The 19,073-nt window shown below is 39.0% G+C and overlaps 2 protein-coding genes across 2 annotated transcripts in view; one reads left to right on the top strand and one right to left on the bottom strand.

Moving 5' to 3' along the window:
- The first annotated feature begins 2,738 nt into the window (after nucleotides 1-2,738).
- On the top strand, nucleotides 2,739-9,424 carry GPRC5B (G protein-coupled receptor class C group 5 member B). The gene is made up of 3 exons (XM_082314501.1): nucleotides 2,739-3,753; nucleotides 7,581-7,693; nucleotides 9,143-9,424. Exons 1-3 carry the CDS (start codon nucleotides 2,748-2,750, stop codon nucleotides 9,185-9,187), a joined length of 1,164 nt encoding a protein of 387 aa, XP_082170627.1. The 5' UTR covers nucleotides 2,739-2,747; the 3' UTR covers nucleotides 9,188-9,424.
- Nucleotides 9,425-14,114: 4,690 nt separating this feature from the next.
- The window catches only part of IQCK (IQ motif containing K), a gene marked incomplete at both ends in the record, with an annotated part of 47,523 nt that continues 42,564 nt past the window's right edge, over nucleotides 14,115-19,073 (bottom strand). The window contains one exon of the mRNA XM_082313950.1: nucleotides 14,115-14,176. Coding sequence (XP_082170076.1) covers nucleotides 14,115-14,176 — 62 coding nt within the window. The remainder of the gene's footprint in view (nucleotides 14,177-19,073) is intronic.

The raw sequence follows: 19,073 nt of genomic DNA, 5'->3' as shown, positions 1-19,073 counted from the left end.
CAAAAGAAACTACTTCTTTGTACTCAAAATTCATTAACCCTCCCTTCCCCCCTCCCAAACACTTCCAAATAGGAAGAGGAAACAAATGATGGGCTGACAATATGACTGCTTACCCATGCAGCACAATCTCCATGGAAACAGACTGTCCTAGAATAGCTCAATCACATGAGGGTTACATGACATGAATAAAGTAACCAGAAAACTGGAAAATATCTTAGAACTGGAGATACTTGCACTTAATTCATTACCCCCCAGGTCTTTGGAGAGTAGCTCATAAACAAAGCTAGTATTGAAACCAATTTAGTACACGCATATCATAATTTGTAAGTGATGGGATAGTGGAAAATTAACAGGATCCTCACTTAAGGGCTGTTTATTGTTTCCAGTTTGGGAGACATTTAGAATGAATTTTGAATAATTTTCCACATGACCTCCTGCTTCTTGAAATTGGTACCAGTGGTTTGCAGCATTGCCTTAGTAGATCCTTGTGGGTTTCCTCCCTTTGTGTCAGCAGGCACTGACCATTTCCCACTTTTTAGGACATTTTGGGTATTCCAAAGAGCAAATGCACTAGTTGAAGTAGGAACAGCCTGTGCATAGAAGGAATTGCAAAATTACCTTCAGAGTGTTTCCTTCTAGTTAATTATGTACTCGTAGGGCAAGGAGAATCATTGAGTGTGACCATATTCAATACAAAAATGAATATATTTCACTGACGATTAGTTTTCTGTCTGTAAAGTCAGTGTTTTTAATGTGAGTGTTGTGACAGAGTCATTGAGAAACCTGTTATATCAATCAGATATAAACAAGTAAATATTTTACCAATTCACCGTAAAGTAAATTACAGCTAGGTAGGAAAAAAAAAATCATTAGTCATTAGCTGCAGGTCATTGCATCATTAGAACATTGTAGCCCTTTCAGCAGCGCAAGCATACTGTAATTTCTATGAGCAGGCAAAGATATCGATTACCCTGTTTGTCCAATCCCAGATCACATTATTTGTCACAGTTTCCACTTCTGAGATGAAGTTTTGTAATAAGCTTGTTTTGTCTGTTGTACGAATGAAGGCCATAAAGTCATTACGCATTTATATTAGCACATTTGCTGTCTTGGTGCCTCTAATAGGCAACAGCATAATTTCCATCATTTGTCTCCTGGCAGAGGCCGAAAACGGGTATTGGTCATTACTCAGTGAAAGGGGAATGAACATTAGTTTGATATTGAGATCCTCAAGATTTAACTCTGATCATGACAGGACTGTAATGTGCAGGAAGAAAACCCATAGTTCTCAGCTGTGAGACCGTACGGTTTCGGACAGTCTATGTAAATAGCTTTTGTATTGGTTATGACTGATAACATTCAGCGCAACATTGCACCCTTATGTTAAACCATTTTAAATTCTCATTAAAGTTTTCAGTGTTTTCATTAAATGCATTTCTGATCTATGAAATGTCTTTAGATGGGCCATCATTTAGGGCTGTGTGTGTAACTTACAAAAAAGCTACTGATAGTTTCTCTGCTTCTCGCTTTATGCCTTAAACACGTCACGTGAGCTATGCGACGAACGTTATTGCCTGCTTATGGTGCTTTTCTTCCATACGGTCGTACCATACAAATGGAAGCCTTGCTCTGAACATTTCCACCTTGGCACGTTGCTCACGTCAACCTGCAGCGAAGGTGAACAGCGTCAGGTTTCAGATCTGGTGCATGTAGCGTTGGCTTCAGACTGCCTTACAGGGCAGCTATCGCTGGGGCAGCTTGTTCATTTAAAGGTTACATTTTTAACAATCTCCTTTGCCCTGCTTTGTTTAATAAAAGCAAATGCCATAACGTAGGTATTTTTAAAGCACCTAACCCATGTCCTTCCTAAAACTAAGTTGGAATTTGTCCAGGCCTTTGGTCCTGATGGTCGAGTGGAAAGTGTTGCGTTCCTAGAGAGTTTACCATTGTTCACTCTCTGGGTTGGGGAAAGCGATGCTCTGGTTTTTGTTGTTTGTTTCCTTTGAATGGCTTTCGACTTGCTGAGCAGCACAGTGAGTCATTATTTTTGATTAGTTGATTGATGACACTGCATGTGTGCACCATTGTTACAGAATACGGGATTTCTCTAGCCAACCGTTCCTATTTGCAAATGCAATCTAATGCCTGGGCTTTGGAAGAGGATGAAAGGAGTGAATATTATAGCAGCCTATTGACCGAGCATGAAAACAAGATTTTCCTTTTAAAAAAAAGCACAATGTTTATTTTCCTGGGACTGCTCTATCCTTAAAAAAAAAAAAAAAAGTGTTTTTGACTCAGCCTTTATTCCAGTAAAAGGAGCAAGGCTGTGAAACAGTCTAATGCTGATACAACTTACACTTGCATCAGGCCCAGTGCAATCTACACATACTTTAAGCACCTGAATTTGAACAATAAAGTACTGTAGATAATTTATTATTTTGCAACAGGATACATAATTTCTTCTGGTTGTGTTTTAGGATACTTGCAGGGGCAGTGTTTGGAAATGTTGTTTTCAATCTGTGCAAACACAGAAATGAGTCACTTTGCATTCTGAGTACAACAGGCAAAAGCAGCTTTCCGGGAGGGCAGCAAAGGGCACTGGGGGTAGGCTATGCCAGCTGCAAACCCAGTGCAAAAAAACACTAAACCATGGGCTATTGAAACAAGCTGGGCTTCCAATTGCTGTGATATCCTCCAAAGTGAACTGTAGCTAAACAAACAAATATTTTGTTGTCTCAGCCAGAAAAATGAAAACCTACCCAGCCATTGGTTTCTTCCTCCTCTTCGTGATCAGCTATGGCTCTTCTGAAAACTCAAGTACGTCGAGAGGGTGCGGACTGGATCTCCTCCCTCAGTACGTTTACCTGTGCGACCTGGATGCCATTTGGGGAATAGTTGTGGAGGCAGTTGCGGGGGCCGGTGTGCTGACGACGTTATTGCTGATGCTGATTTTGCTGGTGAGGCTGCCCTTCATCAAGGACAAGGAGAAGAAGAGCCCCCTGGGAATGCATTTCCTCTTTCTTTTTGGGACTCTGGGACTGTTTGGGCTGACGTTTGCTTTCATCATACAGGAAGATGAAACGGTGTGCTCTACCCGAAGATTTCTATGGGGAGTTATCTTTGCTTTGTGCTTCTCGTGCTTGCTAGCTCAAGCCTGGAGACTTCGTAGACTAGTTCGACATGGGAAGAGTCCATCTGGCTGGCATCTAGCTGGTGTGGCGATCTGCCTGATGCTCGTTCAGGTCATTATTGCAACCGAGTGGTTAATACTGACCATTGTCAGAGATAACAAGTTGGCCTGCAGCTATGAACCAATGGATTTTGCTATGGCTTTGATTTATGTTATGTTCCTGATGGTATTTACCATGGGATTTTCTCTTTTCACTCTCTGTGGAAAGTTTAAGAAATGGAAGAAAAATGGAGTATGCCTCATTATAACGCTTTTTTTTTCCATTCTGATTTGGGTAGCCTGGATGACTATGTACCTCTTTGGTAATGCTGAGCTAAAGAGAAGAGACAAATGGAGTGATCCCACTCTTGCTATTGCACTGGTGTCCAGTGGTTGGGTGTTTATTATTTTTCACGCCATCCCAGAGGTCCACTGTACCATCCTTCCATCGCAGCAGGAAAACACTCCCAATTATTTTGATACTTCACAGCCAAGGATGCGTGAAACTGCTTTTGAGGAAGATATACAGCTTCCTCGGAGCTACATGGAAAATAAAGCCTTTTCAATGGATGAGCATAATGCAGGTAAGAATTTATTATAGAGGACTATATTTTTCTGTAGTAGCCAAGAAAATCATCTGTATGAGACATTTTTCAGGTGTTCAAAACAAGGGTCATTATAAATGCCATATTTTCCACACTACATATTGTTCCCTTTTACAGTTTTCATTAAGATAGCACCTGGGGGGTTTGGGGGGCAGAAATGAAAAAAACCGAATATAGAAAAAACATCTTTGGTTAAAATTATTCTTCTGCATCTTGTTTTTTCATTGAAAAACTGAACAATTTCAAATGCAAAGCCAACACTGAAAGCCAAAACAATTCACTCTGGAAAAAACAGCCTCTGTTTTAAAATAGTTTAAATGACATTTTTTTGTTATTGTCAATTAACAATATTTAATATGAAATTTTTTTTTTCTTGAGTTTTTGGAAAATGCCAAGTGCTCTATGTTACAAAATGCTCAGCCTCTTGAGCAACAAAATTATTATTAATTATATTTCCATTAAAATAGGATTTAGGGCCACTTTGTGACACTGTGGGGGGGGAAAAAAATGCAAAAAGTGGCGTATAGACAGGTTCAAAGACAGTCTTTGTTCTGACAGCTTTCACGTCTGAACAGAGCATGCACAGAGAGGGGTTTCCAGGTAATGGTTGCTTCCCTTGTCATAGCTGTTTGGTGACATAGAACAAAGTGGGATGACACATCATTAAAATCTGCAATGAAAATGTTTTTGAGCGATTACTGAAAGGGCCAGTGACAACTGGTAGCTTAAGAGATCCAAACCATTGCTGAACGCTTCACCCATATCAGAAAATACACAGGGATGCTTACCTGACTGGCACTGGGCAGCAGGAGCCCGATGGCGTTCTGTAGTGCAGGTTGGGGTCTGGTGCTGCCCCACAGCTGGATAAAGGATTTCAGTACTAGTCACGCTGCTTTTTATTCACGCGAATTGAGAAGAGGACTTTGGTAGCCCAGCCAATAGTTGCCACGTGGCTCTGGCAGCCCCCAAAAGAAGGCTCGGGGCACGTTGTCCAGGCACTTCACCTTCCTGTTCATCTTTATGTATCTTTGATTTCCTCAGGGTTTGATTTTCCTCTGGATATAGACCAGCCATGGAGGAAAACAGCACTCTTGTTTGGCACAGTGTTGGGTCAGGAAGGCGTTTTTCCTCTAAGTGTTTTAGCAGGAACTTTAAAGGTCTCCTTCCGGTATGGAAGCTTTGAACAGAAAGGAGTTAAGGTCTGTGAGTATATACCAAGGGCAGTGGTAAAACAAACCAAAAATCACATGGATAAAAGAATGGCTGTTTATTACTAATGTTTCAGAGCCGCAGAGGCAGCTTCACGATGGACTGTAAAAGCACTCTTTTTTTTTTTTTTTTTTTTTTAACTGTCCTCCATCCCTCATTAAATTAATTTCATAGTAAGGTAACTGCAGTGGCTTCAGTGGAGCTGTTTCTGACTAAGGCAGCTCTAAGAACAAAATTGGATCTTTCACTTTGTATTATTTCCATTCATGCATACATTTTAAAAAAGAACTGGAAGCTCCTTTTTGATCTAACCATTCAGTGATTAAGATTTTTAGCGACATGGGTAGACGTACGATAGCTATATAATCATTATAGTGTCTGTTATAGTGCAATTTATGTTCTGTTTTAATCTATCTGAATCTTACGCGGTACAATACAAAATAGATTTCCCTATCTGATGCCCTTATTAATATTTATCGTAATAAATGCATGTCATTCCTATTCCTATGGCATGTGGGAGAAGGATACATACATTTTTAATAAGTCAAAACAGATTCATTATTCCCTTGCAGCGGTTCTTTAAGTACAGACTTACGACAACAGGGTTTGGAGACAAAACTTGCTAGTATGGTAGAGACTGAAAGTAAATACAGGTAATAATATTCAGGCCACATATTTTGGCTGCTGAAGTGTTAATTGAAGTCAGATCACTCTACTGATGGTTGTCAGTGGCTAAGCACCTGGAATCTATTAGCAATTGGCTCTCTGCAGGTATGTAGGGAATGTTCTCTTCTCTTACTCATTTAATTAACCTCCATTCAAGAATTCATCATTAAGAGCTTAGAAATTAAAGGAAGGGTACTTTCTTCAATTATACTTAAGAACGATGTTTAAGAATATGAGATCTACTAGTTGTAAAATTTTGGAAGACACGATAACCAGAAAACACCTCTTAGTTCCCTGACAGTAATATTTGTTTTAGTAAGTAGTTAGCTTTAAATAGAAAACATGCTTGGACACACATATTTTCCATTAATTCTTGTTATTTCCATTCATACTTGTATAAAGTAATTTAGTAATTTTGCTCTTTTTTTCTTTAAGATTTTAAAGCAGCATTTTAAGAATCTGAACAACCTTTAAACTATAGGTTCGAACAAGCATCGTGTTCTCCTAGTTCCTCTCCTTCTTAGCAAAATGTAGCTCTAACACACAACAAGAAGCCAAACTACAAAGAAAGACTACTACTGCCCCTGAGATGGTTAAATATAAAATAAAAAATACATAATTCTAGTTCAGGCATTTTCATCTTTTGTTTTCCCAGTGTTCTGCAAAATTATCTAATTTAAAAATATAGAGCAAGTGGGGGTCTGTGTGTATCTGAAATCAACAACTGAGCATTTGCAGGGCTGGATTTCTGAATTCCTGTGCTAAATCAATACTGTTCTTTGTCTCTGTGCACAGCTCCCAAAGAGAGGAGTAGCAGTGGATAGAGGACAGCATATGGCAGGAGGATCCATTTAAATCTTGTTCCACACAGTGCAACTATATTAAATCTTGGCTTCATTAAAGTCTGTGCTGAAATTCTGATGAACTTCAGCTCACTCACGATTTCAGCCAGAGAAGGTAGAATTGTAATTTGAATTAAATGTAAGAGAAATCCTTGCCCCAGGTGCCTGAACTAGGCGTGTGTCTATTTACCAGCTCCCAGATGAGCATTGCCCATTGTAACCACGCAAGTCGCATGGATAAATGAGCTCTGTTCCCTGGCCACATCTGAATTCAGTGAAGCCATTATTTACCCCTGAAGTAAAAAGAGAGTTTGTATGTGCCAATCCCCGGACTGGTTTAGAGAGAAAGAAGCGTATCCCTAACTATGCATATCTCTCATTCAGAATATACATCTTGAATCCAAACTTGTGCTGAAATTAATGGAGACTGATGTATTTCTGGTATAAACATTCAGAAGGACAATCAGTATCTTCTCTTTTGCTTCAGTCATTTGCCATGTTTAAGCTATTTGAAAGCAATATTTACTTCATATTTCTAGTTTCTCAGAGTAAATATAATCTGAAACATCTGGAAAATCCTTATACGCTAGTCACGCTGAAGTAATGCTCAGGGGGGTTGTGAGCACACTTACTGGCTCGAGCACTGTTTTGGATCCCTGTCCTCTGCATTTGATAGAAAGCAAAATGTAGTATCATTTTACTTAACCCCGCAGTATCCAGACCAATACCATAAGCACTTTGCAAAATACCTTGCGCAACATACATCAGAGGTTCGGTGATTGAAGACGTTTAGCTCCTATTGAAATGAGACTAAGCAAACTGCAAAAATTTGGTTCCAATAGATTTTTTTCCCATTCCACAGCGAACAGTTAATTTTCTGTAAAACTGATTCTTCTGAGATCCATCCCCAACTATAGAAGAAAAACTGCTGTTCAAAAGCCATGTGAAAACTGGTATGGCAGCATGAAAGTTAAAATCAATGGCAAAGTTCCCAATAACTAAACTGGAAGCAAGACACTTTTATGATTTGAAAGGAGATGCACAGCATTAATTGTGTTCCTAAGAACGATCTCTCTTTTCTAAACACAGCGCTAAGAACGGCAGGATTTCGAAATGGCAGTTTGGGAAGCCGACCTAGTGCTCCTTTTAGAAGCAATGTTTATCAGCCAACTGAGATGGCAGTTGTGCTAAATGGTGGGACTGTAAGTATCAAAATGTGATGATTTAAGAAATCTTTGATATGCACTGATATATACAACCACTATTAATTGAAAAACCTGCTTTTAGCTTATTCACAGCAGGGGAGGAAGCTATAAATGAAAATTCAGGCAGCAAGTAATGCTTCCCTTCCCTCTAGAAAAGATGTAATTACCAAGTATTTTGCATTTCTTTACTTGGCCGTTCACATTTTGCAGTGTAGCTTGAGTGAACCAAGTTCTTTGGTGAGACTGCATATTCAATGGCCCTTTCAAATTACATTTGTGTTAAGGTATTTAACATAACTATTAAGTGACACGATTTCTAACCTGATTTTTTTTTCAAGATGATGTGAGTCACACAAATGTTTACAGGCCAGTATGTTACTTTAAATAAGAATCATTGTTGCAGATAGCGGTGGTCTCTCACATATCTTCCATTTTCTTGTAAAATGTATGTAATTCTTTGTAAGTACGTTACAGATGTGTATGTCTCTGGGAAAGGGATTCATAAAAGAGGAATATAGAATATTTTCATGTTAATAGCATTGATTTTTCTTTCTTAGACAATAGTTTGGCATGCCATTCTTTGATAGACCTGTTTTTCTGCAGCCTGGTTGTTGTAAGAATGGCTTAGTGATCTGATGCCAAACAGACTTTCTGAATGTTTTTCACATGATGTGCAATTTGCACTTGAAGGCATTTCATATAGCAGGCATACTGCTGAAAAAGAAGAATTTTCATCCCCATATTTTTCATGCATACCTACATGCTTCTTAAAAATCTACCCATGAGCCAGTTTATACTCATGTGAGTTGGGTTTTCTTTATTTTGAATCATGAGCTGATTCCATAACTCAACCTCTACATTTAAAACCAAATAATGTGACCTGATGGCAGGTGTCTTTTTGTTTTTAAACAAGTAAAGTTTTGGTTGATTTTAGTGAACAAGAGGAACTAGATACAAGGATACTCCTGTGTGGGTCAGAGAGTGGGAAACATATCGACTTGAATAAAACGAAAAGGCTTGTCCTTTGCTGTCAGTAATGAATAGCATCCGCCTGATGCCTGGACTCATCTATGCCTGATGCTTGGATCCATCTATGCCTATGTTTTCCGATACCAGAATATGCAGCTCAGGGAAAAGGCAGTTTAAGGATGAGAAGCTAGAGAATTTGGTTTGGGTTTTTTTGTTTGTTTGTTTTGCTTTGTTTTGAGGTGGATACAAAGCTTACTGGAGAACATCAGATAGTAAAATGAGAGATTAATGTGTATATACAGTCATGGTTTTTACAGAGAGGTAAATGTACTGTATGGGTGGAAGATGAGTTTGTTTGTATCGTTACTTTGCTCTGGAACGACTGCCTGGAAAGCTGTCTTGTACGTGTAGCATGATAACACTGATTTTTGAACAGACTAGATCTCTCAGCTATGGGTTTATTATCCTTATTTCCAGATACCAACTGCTCCGCCAAGTTACACTGGACGACACCTCTGGTGAAAGGCTGTAGGCTGTAGAGAATAAGAATCCTTGTTGCAGATGTTGTTCCCTGGCAGTGTGTCTTTGAGGGAGGAATCCATAACAGTACCAGAACAAAGCAACAAAACATCCAGGAGCTTTTGAAATCCTACAGAGGATTTTGTCTAAACGCGAACACCATTGAACTGATAATTGCAAAAACAAAATTGTAAAACTGAAGCTGAATCTAATTGAAAATAGAAGTAGGCACACCTTAAATTGGAAGAGAGGGATGTTGTATTCTGAAATGTAAGATATTGTCTGTAACTAGTGTGCGAGGCAAGCCTGTTTTTGCTGGTTGCCAGTTGCTTGCAAAATACCCTCCTCTCACCTAAACTTAATTCATGTTGCCACAAGAGATTGCCACTACAGTGTGAAAACATGCAGGATTTCTTTCCATTTTGCTCCTTTTCCCTTCATCTCAAACGTCATGAAAAGTACCTTGTTTGCTTCATTATCTAGCTGTCCTGTACAGTCACGTAGCGTCATGTGTAGTCAAGCATTGTCACTCAGTGGCAACTAAATCACCATTACACTGTAGGCTGATACTCTTCTCTTTAAAAGCTGGTGTGGGAAATGCAGTTCTGGAGGGACGAAAGGTCTATGCATGTTTCATGCGAGTTATGGAGCTTCTCGAGGCAGAGAGAAAAAGCGTAGGTCCAGCGCAGAGGCAGCTCTCCTCGGCCGTGTGGGATCGATCCCCCGTTATTCCAGCCTCAACCCTGGCTGCGAGCAAAGAGCCGCGCGCTCTCACGTCTCCTACAGACGAAGCCGTTACGTGGAACTTTGAAGGGGTATACTTTTGCAAAGGCTTAGCTGGGGAGAGGACGTGACTCGAGTTTGCCAGGAGGTCGTTGTGATGGTGGGTTAAAGGCAAGCCGCTGTGCTGAGCCAGCCTGGTCTGTTGGGCTGCTCCTGCCACGCCGGGAAGCGCTGGCAGCTGGGAAGCACTGACCACCTTTCAGGAGAAACTCGGCGGCAGATGGGGTCGAGACCTCCCTTCCTAATCCCCGTTCATATGAGTAGTCCCCTTGACTGCAGTTGTTTGTGCATTTAAATGTGGTTGTGCATTTTAGTGCCTAGCTAGTAGAATCTCCGTGCTGGAGGTGGTTTGTTGTTGTTTTTGTTTTCTTAAGGTGGTTTCTTCCCTACTCCTCCCCTTCCCCTCCGCTCTTTTGAGTTGATAGAAAGCAGACTTTCTTAAAGCTTTTTATCTTTGTTTTCTCCAGGTTATTGAAAAGGTTCCCATTGCCCATTGTTTGTGCCATGGTTTTTCATTATGTTTAAGCAATCATTCCTTTATTTAACATTTAATACATATCGGACATTGAAAACATCATTGTATCCTCACTGTTTGGCCAATGTTAATCTTAGCTTTCCTCGATACTAAAAGCTAATTGTTTTTACTTGAGGGCATAGGAAACGTATAACAATTAAACTTTGCATATGCTGTAATAAAAATATATATTTTCAAACTAAAAAAATATAATGTACAAATAACTGAATAGCTTAGTAGCTTCACAGGACGAAGTTACTTGCTGTATACTGCAAAAGAGAGACAAGCTTTTTATTTTTCAAGAGTCTTCCTGATTCTTCATGTACCTCCATTTCTACTGAATTAGGAATCTAGTCCTGCAGACCTGTACTCCCACGAGTAGTCCCATCGACACCAGTAGGCCTACGTACAGGTACAGAGGCTGCAAGACCAGTCCCTAAGTGTTGCACACAGATATATATGTGTATATATATATGGAAAAAATATATATTGCCATTCTTGCCATGATCATCTTATGGGGTTTTATTTCAAAGCCCGTCTCTTCCAGAAGCAATGTTTTTCTGTCATGCATGAGTAAAGGAGCATGTTAGCTCCCCCCTGCCCTTCCCTCGAGGCAAAAAAAGCATGTGCTTGTTTTAGGGATTGCTTATTTTATTTTGTAATTAACTAGATGGCCTTAGTAACCAAGTAGGGTAGGGGTGGATATTGCATGCTATCCAGCGACTTAGAAATACAACTTGCTTGTTTTAAGCAAAGCTTTGATCAAATAAGATAGTATTTAAGATAATCATAGTTACCCAGAAGATGCATCATTTGGAACAATAAAAAACCTATTACTATCACTCGCCTGCAGAATTTTGCTTTTAAAAACCAATTAAAAAAACCCCTTATAAAACTGTATCGTAAAAACATGTAAGATGACCATGGCATAAATGGTAGGACAGCTTTCTTTTAAAAAGTTTATCATGCTACAACCAAGATTTATGAATTATAATACACATTTTACAGACCTTGGACAAAATCTGTACAAGATATAGTTATCTTAAGAAACGTGTTTTTTTCTTTTTCTAGATGTGACTGAATTGATAAATAGAGTTCCCAATCCTGCTCCTGATGAAGTTGTTTGGAATTTGAGGCCTTATGCAAAGATATGGCCAGATCCTACAAACTGCTACTCACGTGACTAGTCTCATTGGGTTAGTCATGTGGACTATTCACAAAATTAAACATTAGCAGGATTGGGTTTAATTTGTGGTGATGAAGGTGTGGCAATAGATTAGGAGGGTCTTTATTTTTCAACTTTATACAATTAGTAATAAGCAACTTTTTTTTGTAAGTCACTAGTCTGTGATGTAAAATGCCCCAAATAAAACTGTAATTGAAGAAAGGCACCTTTATGTTAACTTATATTTTTGTTACAGTAAACAAATTGTTTACTTTTGCCTTTTATGAAAGTTACCTAGAATGTAGAGCATCTGTGAACAACATAATAAGTAAGTAAGCACAAGCCTTTCACAGTTCAGTTAATTATAATTTTCTTTTATACTATAAAAGCTACTATGGCGTCCCTTGATGGTTATGGGCTCATGGTGTTTCCATGCAGAAAAATGAAATTGTAAAGCATCTGAAAAAACTATTACCGAAACAAGATTTATAATAACTGGCTTTTGATCAATGGCTGGGAAAAAAGCTCAAACCCATACTTTACAGATCCTGTCCTGCTTTCCGATGAGTTGAGGGTGTTCGACACTTGCCAGAAAACACGTAGCATCTTCAGAAGAACACTCTCAATGCATACAGTTGTTTCTATAAACAAGGTACATGAAGTACTATAGAACTAGCTGTTTCTGGTTTTAGTGTAAACACGGGCATCTGGTTGGCTTTGTTTGAGCTTGATGCCTTGGGTCTAAGCGAAGGCCATGAAAAGGGAGCATTGTAGCTTTTATAATAAAACAATTGGACTATTCTGCCAACTTACAGGATTACAAAGCAGGTGCTTTTTATTAATTGATGAGAGCTAAAGCTCATTTTTGATAGATAATATATATTTATTAAATGTATTAATGTGTGTTTTATAACGTACCCTTTTTTCCGCTGATTGTTGCATACTGGTATCTTATTAAGTACATCTTTACAGGATTTTCAAGACAATCAATGCGTACCATGATGACTGTACATAAATATACAAAACTACAAAGGTTGTAAAGCATGGGCAAATGTTTTATTTTCAAAATGCTGTTCTTAACGAGAATAAAGGCTTTACTATTTACTTACAATGGTTGTGTTAACTTGGTGTTAAAATCCACCTAAAATTTTTCCATTACAGTAAACTGATGGTGCTACAGACAGCATTGTCTTGTGGTGATACCGTGGGTGCAATTCTGCAACATAAGCTAAGTTAAACTAAAGGAAACCGGCTCCTAGAGGCTAGGGCCATGTTCCTCCACCTTTGGCTACATTCCCACATTTACCCTTAGCTCTGGCACCTATCAAACCCACAGTGAGCCAGTCAAGGAGCTGAGCAGCCAAACTCTTAATACAATAAGTGATTCCCCCCGCCCCAGTTTGCTCAGCAGTTTCCTGTACTGGCTCAATTGCTAGTGCTTGTGAAGAGGAGGGGCTAGGGGTTGAAGAATGCAGGTTGAGAGTTTTTTCTCCAAATGGTTTGATTTTCCTGATCTGGTGCAACAACCAGCATAGCAAACCAGGAAAAAAATGAGGGGTGGGTACTGGTGTAACAGCAAAAACAATGTCTGTGTAAGTGATGGAAGAAATCCATGTTGAACCACAGCAAGAGCTAGAGAGTATCCATGCTTTATCACGCTTTCATTCAAAACAGCTAGACCTTTGTTTGACTTGTATGGAATTAGTAGTAGAACTGCGAATATCTTCTCTAATTAATTGTGAAATTATAACGGCCTAAATAGGGCTACGCTTGACAAAATAAAGTTAAAAAAATGAGGGCTCCTTAGCAAGGGGCCCAATCTGATTTTTATTCTGCTTGCACCTTATGTAAGTACACATACACAAGATCGCTGAAAATGCTATCACTGTGATCTTAATTTTACACTTTCTCAGCACATGTGCTAAGTGATAACAAAAGGGCCTTTGACTTTTTCCCCCTGCAGAAATGCAGAGCAACTCTAGCTCTCAATGCCTTCAGTTGGAATTACAGAGGCACAGCATTTCTGAAAATCAGACCGCTATGAACAGAGCCTGGATTTGTGTAAATTGTCACAGCTCTGTAGAAGTCAGTGAAGCTACTCTGGTTTATACTAAATGAAGATTTTTCCCTTAGTTTTAACACTTGCCTACATGTGGGTGTAATCCTATTTATTTCATCCAGAGTTTTGTCCCTGTCAGAAAAGCTTGCAAGTGAGCATTCAGGAACACAAGATAAACACAGACTCAAAATTTTTGGCTAAATGTGCACAATTCCATCTGTTTTAATGGAATTGTGCTCACTTACACTAGGACTGAATTTTGTCTTGGCATGCTGGGTCCCTACATAATCTCCCTTTGATTTACAACACCTCACGTGTAAAAGTAAAACTGTAATGCTAATAGTGTTTCTAAATCAGTACCATCAAGTTTAGTCCATGAGCTCCGTGTTTTGTGATATAGGTGAGAAAACTAAAATTGAGATGTTGAATGATTTTGTGTATGTTCTTCTGAGTCTTCCAGTTTGCTTCCCACTGCAACCATACAAAATAAAACATTAAATACTTAACTTTCCAAAACATCCACAGAAACCAAAAAAATAAACATCCATACTTCCACAGCGAATACTCTGTTGTTCAATAAATAAATAAATAAATGAAAATCCCCCACCCAACCCAAAAGACCTATTTCTTCTATGCATGGCATTTTTTTGTTTTGACACAGCTTCAGCAGTCAGATACTTGTCCACAGTTCTCAGTGCCATCTGTGGGAGTCGTGCATGTGTAGCCGAGGGCAGAGCTGTTTGCTAGTAAGAAGTTATTGGATTGTTCAAAAAAAATGAAAGCAGCTCTTTGAGGTTTTTGCTTTGAAGAATTTTCAATTAAAAAATCAGTGATGAAGTCATACAGTTCACCTAGTATATAAATATATTTTTGTCAGTTAGGACAACAGGCAAGGTCAATAAAGAATAGTTTTTCTATGTCTCAGTGGAAAGAAGAATGTTATCCATGTGATTGCGAAGGGTCTGCCAAATGGGAAAAATCAGTCAAACAAAGAGCACAGGGTTGCTTGCTGGAGTAAACAATTCAAAATGAACAAAAGCTCTACATAAAAGTAAAATGTCCCACCCCCTAGTGAAAGCTGTTTTCAAAGCTCTGTATTCTTTCAGAGTGCTGTAATACAGATTAACCTAATGTTTTTCTTCTGCTGATACAACAGTTCGGTTCCTCAGTCTACGTCTGTGATTTCAGCTGTCATATTCTGTTCTTAATATTTTAATATTTTACAAACTGCTTTCTAACTTACTTACAAAGATAAAAATCTGCTTTTCCGCTCTCTATGCTTCAGAAGATGCATCTGTACCGTACACCTTTCACATCAAGCAGGTTTGTTGGGAGATTTATACATAAAAGTTATGCTAGAAGCAAAGAAGGGCAAATAAACCCAAAAAATCCCCTTTTGTACATACAGTTTCAGGAGAGCTTAGTTACCCTTCCAAGGCATGCAACTGAAAACCAGCAAACAAAATCCTCTTGGTACGTACCCGGAATTCTGGGCTGCAACGGGCCCGTGTGCTAATTTAAGGTGCTCAGTGTGCTACCAACCTGGAAGATCTCAGCTCACAGGGAACACGCAGGAAAAGTGACGTATGATGATAAGGAACACAGTACCTTAGAAACCCAAACTATGGCTGCAGGGCAGGATACGCCCTGTGTTCTACAATGGTCAAGGCAATATGTGCCCAGTGCCTTGCTGGCACAAGGTCCTTCTGGATTTTAGGGTTTTTGTTTATACAGCTGGTAAGGAGAAAAATCATAGCGGATTAAATATCCCACGTGACTATGAATGCCCCATACATGAAATACTAACTATTGCGTTGAATTTTATCTAATATGCCTTGATGTGATGAGGCTGGCCTTCGCAAATATTTCATAAAAATTGCAACAAGTTCAGACACCTCCAGGGCTCACACACAGTGTTTCACATTAAAATAAGCAGGTGTTTTAGGTAGCTGCTAGCAGTGCTTTTAGTCAGGACTGTCCATGTCTTATCATAACCTGTGTTACTTAAGCATAACAATTTCAAATCACATCACACTAACCAGGAAGCACAGGTTGTCAGCATGAATCTGGATTTCAGGCAGTTATTTAAATAGTTTTCGACATATACTTGCTTCCTATGCAGATAGAAAAGTGAGATGTCGTCAGGATTCAGATAAACTGGAAAGATGGGGAAAGAAGCTGCCTGGCTAAGTCTTTTCACTAGAAATTTCCATTGGAAAAATGTATTTTTCAGGCTGTGACACCTCCAGCTGAACTAACTTGCTTAAAATAATTTGAAACACCTAAGGAAGAGGTTTAGTTTGTATATTAGCATAGCTCCCATGAAGTTTAAAACAACTTATACTAGCTGATAATCCAGCGCATTTCTTTCAGACAACACATACCTAAAAGCAACAAATAGTGAATGTCAATAGGAACAACTAGCTTACAACCATGCCATTCATATGCTGAATTTTAACCACTTCAGTCTTAGGAGTCCTATCATTCATTCAACAGAGCAAGAGAAAGACCCATTTCTATTTTCAGTTGCATTAAAAAAAAATAATAAAAGCTGAACTTTAACAGCACAGTTCCCATTTTATCCCTCTATGTCCCTCGTCACTGTGTGCAGTTACGCTGGCAGATTCCTGCTGTTGCAGAACTGCGATTCCCCTGCAATGGAGACCATCTCTGTTTCTTTACAGAGATTTCCTGCATGCTGGGGAAAGGCGTACGGACATAACTGGGCAGAACAAACCGCCCGAGGATGCCAGTTACGCAGTGGCGATTGCAACTGTGCGCTGCTGCCAGTCTCAGGGCAGTGCCAAGAAAACCATTCTCACAGGAGGCTGGATTCAGCTCCCATGAAAATTACAGACACCTTAACTCCCAAGATGTTTGTGTAACAGAATGTGTGAAAATTACCTACAGAGAATGCATAATCACTAATTTAAGGAGGTGCAACATAAGATTTAAATAGAAGTAACACAATCACAATCATTGGTGGCACGATCACGGTATTTCATATAGTTTTAAAACATGAGCTCCTGTTTTAAGTCCTAAGACATAGAGCAACTAAGGCCCTTAAGTGCTATACAGTGTTAAGTTAAAAAAAAAAATCTCACCTCTCAGTTATTTCCAGTATTATGGTTTCTATCTATATACGTCATATGGTTTCTACTGTCAGGACAGTAGCACTATGTTTCAGTCTCATTACTCTTATTTTTTAATACAGAGCGAACCTGATTAAACTGTGCTTTAGTCACATGCATGTTCTACATCACAGGACACTACAACCGTCACTGCAATAACAAGCAGTAGTGGAGACTGTGATGAATTTCCTTGGAAGTGAGGTGGGGGTTGCTCTGAAGAGGTTAGCACAACTGTTAACTATTATTTTTGACTTGCTACTACTATAATAAAGTTATCTATTAGTTTGTCTGCCGTGTTCCTTGGAAATGCAGCTCATTTGACACAGTTTATCACCTATGTGTTGCAATGCTGAGGCGCAGATAATGGCTAAAGGAACCACTGGCTGTGAATGTGTTTGGATTTGCTGTTTTGGTCAGCTCCTGGAAGTGGAATACTCAAAAATCTGCAAAACTCCTATTAGACATCTGAGGATTGGCCTTTGTCCTATTTATATATGGATTAAGTTCAAACATCTTTACCATCCATTTTGGATAACAGAGGCAATTTTCCCTCTTCTTAATGCACTAATACAGAATCAGGACTGACGTTCTGGTTTGAGACTTGGTTCTTTCAGCATAACAGCAAACAAACTGTGACCTACTTTATACACTACTGTATAATACAACTGGTTTGTGACAGTAGCTTATGAAAGGTTTATACACCCACACTATTTTTTTTTGTTTAAATCATAAGAACTATGAGAATTACATTTAGTAATTTAAACAGTTGAAAACAGTAATGAAAAATACCGTAGACTCAGACTATAAGAAGATGAAAATCCATTAAAGAAAATCTATTGGAATAACTTATTAGCAGGGGCTTAGAGTAAAATATATATATAGAAAGGAGTTTCACCCTAGCCTCCCAATGAAATGCCAAAGAAGCCTGAACATGAAATTGGAGCCACCAGCAATCTGTCTGAAATAAGACCTGACTTTTAAAGAGACAGTTCTTTATAAAGTGTGTATAATTTTAGCCTCTTACTCTTGGAAGTCGACACGTAGGCAATTATTAGTGAAACCTTTCACTTCAGGAAATCTTCAGTCACTAGTGACAGGAAAATGACATAGTGAAAAAAGATATATTAAACAAACAAACAAAAAATAAACTGGAAATTATGCCCATAGACATGCCTGCTACTCATGAATCTGAGATGGAGCTGTCAGAGGGTCACTCGTCAGAAGAGGCTTCTGCAAAATGGATATATACAAGGGACAGGACAAACCTAATTCTCCAAATCCGCAACAGAGTTTGTAAAATGCTTAGTCTTGCCTCTGTGAGGTTAGAGAACAAACAGTTTCAGGGCATTTTTTCATTCACTTAGGATTAGATTAGGGAAGCAAGAGCTGACATACGGGAGACTCCCAAACACCAACATCCAGTAATGGAGATGGGAAAAAAGGGCTGAAAGATCTCTAGCAGAATTTGTTTGTGCAATGCACCATGCTTTCCTAATATTTTGACAGAAAGATGAAGAATTCATTTGGATATATCTGGATGGCATTTTTACAATTCAAGGTGTACAAAGAGAAAAGGAATACTGGAAGATACAAGCGTTAGACTAGGTGAACAACTGACATGAACACCTGAGCTTAGGAGAGAACAAACTACACAGAATTGGATATACTGGAGACTGCGTTGCTACTGATTATCCAAGTGTCCTCCAAATCATTCCGTGACCTGAGATTCCTGAAGGGACAGCCACAGAAACACAACAGTTTAGGGAAGAAGGCCCTGGACTGAGAAAAAAAGTCCAGAATGAAGGCAACCAGGGCATCCTCAGTGCATCTGATTAATGCATTTTTTTTCCCATGGAAATAGTCAAGATAGAAAAAGAGAATGGTTAAAACAGAAAGAACTGACCAGAAATAGAGAGAAATCATTCTGGAGTGGCACGTCCCCAGCAAAAAGTATTTTGGGATTTACAGGCAGAAGCCAACGTGGGCAGAAAACGGGAATGCCAGATTGCCTGGGCAGCTTCATGAAAACTGCAGTTTCACCCATGAGCCCCTCTTATTTCTGAAATGTTTCCTACTTACAAAATACGATAGGTTCTGTAAAGTCACCAAATTTAAACTCTTACACAGACTAAAACAAATGATCAGGTTAAAAAAAAAAAAAAAAAAAAGAGTTACATCAAAAAAAGATGTCCAAGTTACTAATACCACAGTCTGGGTTTAAAGGTAAGTCTGGGGCA

This window comes from Platalea leucorodia, assembly GCF_965183815.1.
Source record: "Platalea leucorodia genome assembly, chromosome: 5".
NCBI lineage: Eukaryota > Metazoa > Chordata > Aves > Pelecaniformes > Threskiornithidae > Platalea > Platalea leucorodia.
This window is presented reverse-complemented; position numbering and strand designations above follow the sequence as displayed.

Excerpts from the sequence above, each read along its gene's own strand:
- GPRC5B (XM_082314501.1), top strand. The coding sequence starts at position 2,748 with ATGAAAACCTACCCAGCCATTGGTTTCTTCCTCCTCTTCGTGATCAGC. Across the intron at positions 3,754-7,580 it reads AATGGATGAGCATAATGCAG|CGCTAAGAACGGCAGGATTT; the intron begins GTAAGAATTTAT and ends TTCTAAACACAG. Across the intron at positions 7,694-9,142 it reads TTGTGCTAAATGGTGGGACT|ATACCAACTGCTCCGCCAAG; the intron begins GTAAGTATCAAA and ends CCTTATTTCCAG.